This window comes from Salmo trutta, chromosome 13 (assembly GCF_901001165.1).
Source record: "Salmo trutta chromosome 13, fSalTru1.1, whole genome shotgun sequence".
Classification (NCBI taxonomy): Eukaryota; Metazoa; Chordata; class Actinopteri; order Salmoniformes; family Salmonidae; genus Salmo; species Salmo trutta.
In genome coordinates, this window is record NC_042969.1 from 82,478,995 (window position 1) to 82,491,109 (window position 12,115).

General features: G+C 47.4%; 1 protein-coding gene across 2 annotated transcripts in view; it reads left to right on the forward strand.

Moving 5' to 3' along the window:
• The window catches only part of si (sucrase-isomaltase), a gene marked incomplete in the record, with an annotated part of 82,592 nt that overhangs the window by 39,693 nt on the left and 30,784 nt on the right, over window positions 1–12,115 (forward strand). For both annotated transcript variants that reach the window (XM_029773778.1, XM_029773777.1), the window contains 9 exon segments: window positions 2,513–2,569; window positions 4,717–4,841; window positions 5,344–5,432; window positions 5,859–5,908; window positions 6,012–6,179; window positions 9,588–9,746; window positions 9,946–10,152; window positions 10,364–10,518; window positions 10,645–10,813. In XM_029773778.1, coding sequence (XP_029629638.1) covers window positions 2,513–2,569; window positions 4,717–4,841; window positions 5,344–5,432; window positions 5,859–5,908; window positions 6,012–6,179; window positions 9,588–9,746; window positions 9,946–10,152; window positions 10,364–10,518; window positions 10,645–10,813 — 1,179 coding nt within the window.

Below are 12,115 nucleotides of genomic sequence, written 5' to 3' on the forward strand. Positions count from 1 at the left end.
AACCTGCTTTCATCTGTGAAGAGCACAGGGCGCCAGTGGCGAATTTGCCAATCTTGGTGTTCTCTGGCAAATGCCAAACGTCCTGCACGGTGTTGGGCTGTAAGCACAACCCCCACCTGTGGACGTCGGGCCCTCATACCACCCTCATGGAGTCTGTTTCTGACCGTTTGAGCAGACACATGCACATTTGTGGCCTGCTGGAGGTCATTTTTCAGGGCACTGGCAGTGCTCCTCCTGCTCCTCCTTGCACAAAGGCGGAGGTAGCGGTCCTGCTGCTGGGTTGTTGCCCTTCTACGGCCTCCTCCACGTCTCCTGATGTACTGGCCTGTCTCCTGGTAGCGCCTCCATGCTCTGGACACAGCAAACCTTCTTGCCACAGCTCGCATTGATGTGCCATCCTGGATGAGCTGCACTACCTGAGCCACTTGTGTGGGTTGTAGACTCCGTCTCATGCTACCACTAGAGTGAAAGCATCGCCAGCATTCAAAAGTGACCAAAACATCAGCCAGGAAGCATAGGAACTGAGAAGTGGTCTGTGGTCCCCACCTGCAGAACCACTCCTTTATTGGGGGTGTCTTGCTAATTGCCTATAATTTCCACCTGTTGTCTATTCCATTTGCACAACAGCATGTGAAATGTATTGTCAATCAGTGTTGCTTCCTAAGTGGACAGTTTGATTTCACAGAAGTGTGATTGACTTGGAGTTACATTGTGTTGTTTAAGTGTTCCCTTTATTTTTTTTAGCAGTATATATATCTATCTATCTATCCTGCCTCTTCTCTCTATCTTTCTCCATTATATATCCACCCTACCCTCTCTGTTGTTTTATTTAACCTTTATTTAACAAGGCAAGTCAGTTATGAAGAAATTCTTACTTACAATAACGGCCTACTGGGGAAAAGTGGGTTAACTGCCTTGTTCAGGGGCAGAACAACAGATTTCTACCTTGTCAGTTCGGGGATTCGATCTAGCAACATTTCAGTTACTGGCCCAATGCTCTAACCACTAGGCTACCTGCCGCTACCTTCTCCTATTTGCTTTCTCATAATATTTAGTGGTATCACTCTAACCTGAGACCAACGTCTGAGTCTTGAGCCCAGGTTCAGATCTTCCCTCTTTCAACATGCCTCATCACTCCAAATGAGGATCGAGCCCTCTGTCCCTTTCAATTACTGTTAGGATTAATGGTAGCGTTAGCAGTCCCTCTGCATTAGTCAAGCTGCTGACTGATGCTAGCTGTGAATGAGTCAGCAAGCAGTTAACGATGTGCAGATAGCAGCTATCATTCACCTGGTTCATGTCTGAGGGTTTTCACTTGTGGGAAAAGATGGGGATTTCCTGGAACTGTGGATGATATGAGAAAAATGACATTTCTGTCTTACACAATTCAGCAATATAAAGACCAAGGAAACGTCTTCTGCTTCTTCTTCTTCTTCTTGTACTGCTTCTTCTGCTTCTTCTTCTTCTGCTTTTTCTTCTGCTTCTTCTTCTTCTTCTTCTTCTTCTGCTTTTTCTTCTGCTTCTTCTTCTTCTTCTTCTTCTTCTGCTTATTCTTCTTCTTCTTCTTCTTCTTCTGCTTCTTCTTCTTCTTTTGCTTCTTCTGCTTCTTCTTCTTCTGCTTCTTTTACACTTTCCTCTAACACAATACACATGGAAATATTGGACTATAAATTGTGCCTTCCTTTATTATACTGATGCTAAAATGTTTATTCTATTCTACTGAGCCATTTACTTTATGTTCCTGTTTTTATTTTTTTACTGTTTATTTTTGTTGTTTCATTGTCGAGAAGGAACCTGCAAGTAAGCATTTCGTTGGATGGTGTATGCCATGCATATCCCATACTGTACATACAACTAATACATCTTGAAACTTCCTCTTCTTGACCACTTTTGTCCATCCCCTCTTTCTTCTCCTCTTCATTTAATTGCCTCTCTCCGATCCCTAATGACAGGGTTCTGTAGAACATTAAAGGGGACAAGGCAGGCCAATGGAACAAATGGTGTCAGCGGTGGCTTTAAAGTTAGAGAGAGGAGAACTTGTGGTGTTCACAGACGGCATGCTTTACTATCGCTCTGCTTGAAAAGGACACATCATCCTCTTTCTCTCAATTTATTTTGTTCCCTCTGTTCTTCTTCTCTGTTTCATCTCTCTGTTCTCTCTGTGTTCCCATCTGTCAGCAGGACAGTGAACACAGTTAAGACAGCTCTATCAAAGGACAGCCGCTTGGTTATCGATTACTCATGTCTGTCGCCCTACAATCATCAAAGGCCATTGTCCATCTCTTGATGCTGCCTTTGCTTTTGATTGTGACCCCAGATCCAGTTGTGATGCAGGCATAACTTCAACAAAACCCAGATCCTCTACTGTGAGATCATTTCCAAGACTGTTTAGTTTTTTTGAACGGCCATGTTGTGTGGAGAGAAATAGGGAGAAGTCTGCTCAACCAATTACCTCATTTGGTGTTTGTTTTGCCCTTGCCCTTGCTGATGTGTGATTGGTTGATTTCTGCAGGGGGTGGAGCGGATCCAAGCCTACGTCCCAGACGCTGTGTGGTTTGACTATGAAACGGTGAGCTTTCTGTTTACTACATCTTGCTTCCTTCCTAAAAAGACATGAATAAGGAGTAGACTATTTACAAGACCTTTACATAAAGTACACTGGAGAAGAGAACCACCGCTGTACTATGTCATTCAGATCCAGAGGGATAGAGATAAGGAGGAAATATGTAGGAAGAAGGACAGAGGAGACACAGAGGCACTAGAAAGGGAATCTCTCTGTCTCATAGATTAAAGAGGTGTTGAGATCCTGCGGGAACTTATTTGGGCATCACACAGCTGTGTAAAGAGCTTCTGATCAGATGAGAGTTTAGATTGGTTGCCTCGCTGCTGCGCCTTGTCCTGGTGGGTCAATGAGGTTAGGGGGGTGGGAGGAGGATGGAGTGTGGTGCAGTCAATTAGGAGGAAAAAAGGTACCTGACAGGAGAGGAAAGAAGGAGAGATGAAAGACTAAGAAAAAAACCTGAGGGGAGCAGGAGGAGAGACGTTGGAGGAGATGAGAGGAACAGGAGGAGAGATGTTGGAGGAGATGAGAGGAACAGGAGGAGAGATGTTGGAGGAGATGAGAGGAACAGGAGGAGAGACGTTGGAGGAGATGAGAGGAACAGGAGGAGAGATGTTGGAGGAGATGAGAGGAACAGGAGGAGAGACGTTGGAGGAGATGAGAGGAACAGGAGGAGAGACGTTGGAGGAGATGAGAGGAACAGGAGGAGAGACGTTGGAGGAGATGAGAGGAACAGGAGGAGAGACGTTGGAGGAGATGAGAGGAACAGGAGGAGAGACGTTGGAGGAGATGAGAGGAACAGGAGGAGAGATGTTGGAGGAGATGAGAGGAACAGGAGGAGAGACGTTGGAGGAGATGAGAGGAACAGGAGGAGAGACGTTGGAGGAGATGAGAGGAACAGGAGGAGAGACGTTGGAGGAGATGAGAGGAACAGGAGGAGAGACGTTGGAGGAGATGAGAGTAAAAGAAGACAAAATGAGAGGATAGGATAAGAGGAAAGAGAAGAGGAAGATGAGTTGAGGAAGGGGAGGAGTGGAGGAGGGAACAAGTTGAGGAGGGGGCGGTGTAGAGGAAGGGGTGGAGTTGAGGAGGGGGAAGAGAAGAGGGGGCAGAGAGGAGGAGGAAGACAAGTTGGGGAGGAGTGGAGGAGGGTGAGGAGTGGAGGAGGAGAAGGAGAGGAAGACAAGTTGAGGAGGGGGAAGAGTGGAGAAGGGGGAGGAGTGGAAGAGGAAAACAAGTTGAGGAGGGGAGGGGGGGAGGAGGAGTGGAGGGGGAGGAGTGGGGGAGGGGGGAGGGGGGGAGTGGAGGAGGGGGAGAAGTGGAAGAGGAAGTCAAGTTGAGGAGGGGGAGGAGGGGAGGAGGAGTGGAAGAGGAAGACGAGTGGAGGGGGAGGAGTGGAGGAGGGGGAGACATGGAAGAGGAAGACAAGTGGTGGGGGAGGAGTGGAGGGGGAGGAGTGGAGGAGGGGGAGGAGTGGAAGATGAAGACAAGTGGAGGGGGAGGAGTGGAGGGGGAGTAGTGGAGGAGGGGGGGAGTGGAGGAGGGGGTGCAGTGGGGGAAGGGGAGACGTGGAAGAGGAAGACAAGTGGAGGGGGAGGAGTGGAGAGGGAGGAGTGGAGAAGGGGGAGGAGGGGGAGGAGTGGAAGAGGAGGACAAGTGGAGGGGGAGGAGTGGAGAGGGAGGAGTGGAGGAGGAGGGGAGTGGAGCCCTACTTAGCACTGACAATGAGGCGATGCGATCTGAAATGACTTCTAGGCGCTCTAGTGACTCCCTGCTCTTTCTCTACCTCCATATCCCAGATGGAGAATAGAGAATCAGAGAGAGAGAAAGAGAAGAAGAGCTCTAAATTGTCCTGAGCTGGTCTGAACATTCCGTCCTTAGGGTGCTAGAAATTAATTGAGGTTCGGTATTTTTCTTTGAGCTGCTGTAGTGTGTAAGTGTGCTATTTTAGTATGAGAAGGCGAAATACCCTCATGGACAGAGATAGGCAAGGGGGCTTTAGGACAATCATCTCTCAGTCTCTCACTCCATCTCTCTCTTCAATACAGGTACATCTACTGTATGTGTAAGAACATGTTATTCTGCCCTTTGATCTGCCCAGCATACTTTATGTTGTGTTTTTCAACGTGTTGATTATTTCCCCATTGACCAATCAGGAAGAGCGAATGACATTCCGTAAGCAGCAAGTTGAGATGTACCTGCCTGCAGACAAGCTTGGTTTACACATCAGGGGCGGAGCTATTCTACCTATTCAGAGACCTGCGGTCACAACTGTTTATAGGTACACACACCCACAAATGACTGCACAGTCATGCAGTTTACTTAAACAATAAGGCCTATTGGACATATATCACAAACCCCCGAGGTCCTGATTGCTTAATTATACTGTGTCTGCTATTATAAACTGTTTTGTCATACCCGTGGTATACCACGGCTTTCAGCCAATCAGCATTCAGGGCTCAAACCGCCAAGTTTATACATATTCATAAACAACTTCAAAGGGGTTAATTTCCCCTTTTTATTTTAGTTCCTTGCAAAATTTGTGACGTGTGTGTGTGTGTGTGTGTGTGTGTGTGTGTGTGTGTGTGTGTGTGTGTGTGTGTGTGTGTGTGTGTGTGTGTGGTGTGCGTGGTGGTGGTGGTGCGTGCGTGCGTGCGTGCGTGCGTGCGTGCGTGCGTGCGTGCGTGCGTGCGTGCGTGCGTGCGTGCGTGCGTGCGTGCGTGCGTGCGTGCGTGCGTGCGTGCGTGCGTGCGTGCGTGCGTGCGTGTGTGTGTGTCCCTCAGTCGGCTTAACCCCATGGGTCTGATCGTTGCGCTCGATGATAACAACAGAGCAGCAGGAGAGCTATTCTGGGATGACGGAGACTCTCGAGGTATTTTAACAAAGTCAGACGGAGTTAGTGTGTATGTGTGTGTCTACGTGCGCGTGTATGTGTGTGTGTGTTTGTGTGCATAGATGTTTGTGTGTAGGGGCACAACTTTAGTTTAGAAGGGGGGGGGGGTATAAACAGTACCAGTTAAAAGTTTGAACACATCTACTCATTCAAGGGGTTTTTCTTTTTTTTTACTATTTTCTACGTTGTAGAATAATAGAGAAGACATCAAAACTATGAAATAACACATGTAGTAACCAAAAATGTGTTTCTTTGTAAGATGAGGACTTGCTTTTATAATTCACCTATCATCTCTCTCTCTTCCCCCCTCTCTCTCTCTTCCCCCTCTCTCTCTCTTCCTCTCTCTCTCTCTCTCTCTTCCCCTCTCTCTCTCTCTCTCTCTCTCTCTCTCTCTCTCTCTCGCAGATACCGTTGAAACTGGCAACTACATGCACTACCAGTTCTCTTTGAACAATGTAAGTAGATGTTATTAATACTACCAAAACTAGTCAAATCTTACCTAAGATCAGTGTCTTGGTGTAACCTCATTCTACTCCTCTGTATGTTCTCTCTCTACAGGGCGAGTTGACCATCCAGGTGATGCATTCTGGGTACAGTGACCCAAACAACCTGAAGTTTGAGAACATCACCGTGTTGGGAGTCTCCAGTCCCCCCGTGACTGTCAATGTTACCCACAACAACAACAATATCGTCGTATCTACTTTCAAATATGACACCGTCAAGCAGGTAACCAAGGCTGCTGTTGCTACCCAGCATACATGACTCTCACAGATACAGTGGAGCGGAGGACCTTGAGAGAACTACCTATGCCCCAACAGTTCGATCTTTCTGTATTTATCTTCCCTTAGTGAGAAACCAAGCCCAACATTAGCATAGAAGAGGATACATTCATGTAATTCAGTTCAAGGTTAGTCTTCCAGAGGAAGATATGAAGGTAAATGTTTTACAGTATGGTCAGGAAAGAGGTACTAACATGGTGGCAGGTTGGTAGGTAGGTAGTATTGATGTACTAACATGGTCGTAGGCAGGTATGATCGAGGTAGCTATTAACATGGTGGTAGATAGGTATGATAGAGGTACTAACATGGTGGTAGATGTGATAGAGGTACTAACATGGTGGTAGGTATGATAGAGGTACTAACATGGTGGTAGATAGGTATGATAGAGGTACTAACATGGTGGTAGATGTGATAGAGGTACTAACATGGTGGTAGGTATGATAGAGGTACTAACATGGTGGTAGATAGGTATGATAGAGGTACTAACATGGTGGTAGATGTGATAGAGGTACTAACATGGTGGTAGGTATGATAGAGGTACTAACATGGTGGTAGGCAGGTATGATAGAGGTACTAACATGGTTGTAGGCAGGTATGATCGAGGTACTAACATGGTGGTAGATAGGTATGATAGAGGTACTAACATGGTGGTAGATAGGTATGATAGAGGTACTAACATGGTGGTAGATGTGATAGAGGTACTAACATGGTGGTAGATGTGATAGAGGTACTAACATGGTGGTAGGTATGTATGATAGAGGTACTAACATGGTTGTAGGCAGGTATGATCGAGGTAGCTATTAACATGGTGGTAGATAGGTATGATAGAGGTACTAACATGGTGGTAGATGTGATAGAGGTACTAACATGGTGGTAGGTATGATAGAGGTACTAACATGGTGGTAGGTATGATAGAGGTACTAACATGGTGGTAGGTGTGATAGAGGTACTAACATGGTGGTAGATGTGATAGAGGTACTAACATGGTGGTAGATGTGATAGAGGTACTAACATGGTGGTAGATGTGATAGAGGTACTAACATGGTGGTAGATGTGATAGAGGTACTAACATGGTGGTAGGTATGATAGAGGTACTAACATGGTGGTAGGTAGGTATGATAGAGGTAGATTCTACCATGGTGGTAGGTAGGTAGGTATGATAGAGGTAGATTCTACCATGGTGGTAGGTAGGTAGGTAGGTAGGTAGGTAGGTAGGTATGATAGAGGTAGATTCTACCATGGTGGTAGGTAGGTAGGTAGGTATGATAGAGGTAGATTCTACCATGGTGGTAGGTAGGTAAGTATGATAGAGGTAGATTCTACCATGGTGGTAGGTAGGTAGGTAGGTATGATAGAGGTAGATTATACCATGGTGGTAGGTAGGTAGGTATGATAGAGGTAGGTTCTACCATGGTGGTAGGTAGGTAGGTATGATAGAGGTACTAACATGGTGGTAGGTTTTTGTGATAGAGGTACTAACATGGTGGTAGGTAGGTATGATAGAGGTACTAACATGGTGGTAGGTTTTTGTGATAGAGGTACTAACATGGTGGTAGGTATGATAAAGGTACTAACATGGTGGTAGGTTGGTAGGTATGATAGAGGTAGCTAATAACGTGGTAGGTAGGTAGGTGAAAGTGTTAGCTATGTCTCAGACACTGACAGACCAGGGTTACCTACAATATAATCTGTCAGGAGGAATTATCTTTGCTAGGATTCATCTATTTCATTCACACTCATTGTTGACAGTTGTATTAAATCGTGCACACAGCCATGCAATCTCCATAGACAAACATTGGCAGTAGAATGGCCTTACTGAAGAGCTCATAGGATGCCACCTTTCCAAAAGGTCAGTTCGTCAAATGTCTGCTCTGCTAGAGCTGCCCCGGTCAACTTTAAGCACTGGTATTTCAGGGCGGCAGGTAGCCTAGGGTTAGAGTGTAGAGGAGGCAGGTAGCCTAGTGGTTAGAGCGTAGAGGAGGCAGGTAGCCTAGTGGTTAGAGTGTAGAGGAGGCAGGTAGCCTAGTGGTTAGAGTGTAGAGGAGGCAGGTAGCCTAGGGTTAGAGTGTAGAGGCAGGTAGCCTAGTGGTTAGAGTGTAGAGGAGGCAGGTAGCCTAGGGTTAGAGTGTAGAGGAGGCAGGTAGCCTAGTGGTTAGAGTCTAGAGGAGGCAGGTAGCCTAGTGGTTAGAGCATTGGGCCAGTAACTGAAAGGTTGCTGTATCGAATCCCTGAGCTGACAATGTAAAAATCTGTTGTTCTGCCCCTGAACTAGGCAGTTAACCCACTTTTCCCCAGTAGGCTGTCATTGTAAAAAACAATTTGTTCTTAACTGACTTGCCTAGTTAAATAAATGTTCAATTTAAAAAATGTAGAGCAACAACGGCTCAGCCGCGAAGTGGTAGGCCACACAAGCTCCTGCTTCTTTCCTCGGTTGCAACACTCACTACCAAGTTCCAAACTGCCTCTGGGAGCAACCTCAGCACAATAACTGTTCGTCGGGAGCTTCATGAAATGGGTTTCCAAGGCCAAGCAGTCGCACACAAGCCTAAGATCACCATGCGCGATGCCAAACGTGTCCTTGAGTGGTGTAAAGCTCGCTGCCATTGGACTCTGAGCAGTGGAAACGCATTTTCTGGAGTAATGAATCACGCTTCTCCATCTGGCAGTCCGATGGACAAATCTGGGTTTGGAGGATGCCAGGACAATGCTACCTGCCCAAATGCATAGTGCCAACTGTATAGTTTGGTGGAGGAGGAATAATGGTCTGGGGCTGTTTTTCATGGTTCTGGCTCCTTAGTTCCAGTGAAGAGAGATCTTAACGCTACAGCATACAATGACATTCTAGACGATTCTGTGCTTCCAACTTTGTGGCAACAGTTTGGGGAAGGCCATTTTCTGTTTCAGCATGACAATTCCCCCGTGCACAAAGCGAGGTCCATACAGAAATGGTTTGTCAAGATCGGTGTGGAAGAACTTGACTGGCCTGCACAGACCCCTGACATCAACCCCATCCAACACCTTTGGGATGAATTGTAAAGCCGACTGCAAGCCAGGCTTAATCGTCCAACATCAGTGATCGACCTCACTAATGCTGTTGTGGCTGAAGGGAAGCGAGTCACCAAAGCAATGTTCGAGCATCTAGTGGAAAGTCTTCCCAGAAGAGTGGAGGCTTTTATAGCAGCATAGCAGGGAGCAACTCCATATTAATGCATAAGAACAGCCCTTAGCCGTGGTATATTGGCCATATTCCACATCCCATCATGACTTATTCTCTCTCACTTTGTCCCCCCACCCATCTCGCTCCCCCTCTGTCACCTATCTTCCCTTTCCCTCCCTCCTCCTCTCTTGGTCCTAGGTGTTGTATCTGAGAGATTTGAATCTGACTCTGGGTCAGAACTACACAGTGCGATGGGACCAGGTCAGAGACCCAGTGCCAGAGACACAGCGCTTTGACTGCTACCCAGAGCCTGACAGTGACGAGACCAAGTGTAGGGCCAGGGGCTGCATCTGGGGGGTGGGTCGCAAATACACACACACACACTCACACACACACACACACACACACACACACACACACACACACACACACACACACACACACACACACACACACACACACACACACACACACACACACACACACACACAGTTCCTCCAAAGGTATTTAATCAAAACACCCATGTTGATACTTTTAATGTCTCTCTCCTGACCAGACGTCTACCAATGAAGGCGTCCCGTGGTGTTACTACCCCGAGGACTACGGTTACACCGCTACCACGGTGATAGAGCAACCTTCCGGTTGGAGCTTCGACATCACGCGGAACGCTGGGCTCCGGAGCAGCGGAAGACCAGAATCTCCAGACATAAACTCTCTCAGAGTGGAGATCAAATACCACAGTGCAGACCTGCTGCAGTTTAAGGTTCCTTCCCACTTATGACTGAAAGATTGGAGTGACTCAGTTAGTGTCACATGGCACTCATCACTCTCTCTCTCTCTGTCTTTCTCTCTCTCTCTGTTTCTCTCTCTCTGTTTCTCTCTCTCTCTCTCTCTCTCTCTTTCTCTCTGTCTCTCTTTCTCTGTATCTTACTCTCTCTCTCTGTATGTTACTCTCTCTCTCTTTCTCTCTCTAGATCTTTGACCCTACAAATAAGCGATTTGAGGTTCCTGTCCCCCTTAATGTCCCCTCCACCCCAGAGACAGATGAGACTAAGAGACTTTATATCGTCCACGTCAAAAAACAGCCTTTTGGCATCCAGGTCATCCGAAAGAGCACTGGCACACTAATGTAAGTGACGTCCCTCCGCCACAGCTGCTGGTTGCTAACATCACCATAGATCTGAACATGGGGTACAAACAATGACTATGCTGGTGAAGAATGAATGAAACATGTCTCGCTATTTCTCTCTCTTAGATGGGACTCTGCGTTGCCAGGCTTTACCTTCTCAGATCTGTTCATCCAGGTGTCAACACGTCTGTCTTCAGATTATGTCTATGGCTTTGGAGAGACAGAACACGCCTCATACAAACACGATCTCAACTATCATACCTGGGGCATGTTCACTAAGGACCAGCCTCCTGGGGTGAGTCACACACACGCACGCGCGCGCACGCACACACACACGCGCGCACACACGCACACGCGCACACACGCACACGCACGCATACGCACGCACACGCACGCGCGCACGCACACGCACGCACGCGTGCACACGCACACACGCACACACGCACACACACACACAAATACACGCACACACGTACACCCACCCACGCACGCACACACACACACACACACACACAGGTACACCCACACATGCACGCACACACACACACACACATACATACACCCGCACACACATACTCACACACATACACACACATACAAATCAAATCAAATCAAATGTATTTATATAGCCCTTCTTACATCAGCTGATATCTCAAAGCGCTGTACAGAAACCCAGCCTAAAACCCAAAACAGCAAGCAATGCAGGTGTAGAAGCACGGTGGCTAGGAAAAACTCCCTAGAAAGGCCAAAACCTAGGAAGAAACCTAGAGAGGAACCAGGCTATGAGGGGTGGCCAGTCTTCTTCTGGCTGTGCCGGGTGGAGATTATAACAGAACATGGCCAAGATGTTCAAATATTCATAAATGACCAGCATGGTCTAATAATAATAATCACAGTAGTTGTCGAGGGTGCAACAGGTCAGCACCTCAGGAGTAAATGTCAGTTGGCTTTTCATAGCCGATCATTGAGAGTATCTCTACCACTCCTGATGTCTCTAGAGAGTTGAAAACAGCAGGTCTGGGACAGGTAGCATGTCCGGTGAACAGGTCAGGGTTCCATAGCCGCAGGCAGAACAGTTGAAACTGGAGCAGCAGCACGGTCAGGTGGACTGCGGACAACAAGGAGTCATCATGCCAGGTAGTCCTGAGGCATGGTCGTAGGGCTCAGGTCCTCCGAGAGAGAAAGAAAGAAAGAGAGAAAGAGAGAGAGAATTAGAGAGAGCATACATAAATTCACCCAGGACACCGGATAAGACAGGAGAAATACTCCAGATATAACAGACTGACCCTAGCCCCCCGACACATAAACTACTGCAGCATAAATACTGGAGGCTGAGACAGGAGGGGTCAGGAGACACTGTGGCCCCATCCGATGATACCCCAGGACAGGGCCAAACAGGCAAGATATAACCCCACCCACTTTGCCAAAGCACAGCCCCCACACACCTAGAGGGATATCTTCAACCACCAACGTACCATCCTGAGACAAGGCCGAGTATAGCCACAAAGATCTCCGCCACGGCACAATCCAAGGAGGGGCGCCAACCCAGACAGGAAGACCACGTCAGTGACTCAACCCACTCAAGTGATGCACCCCT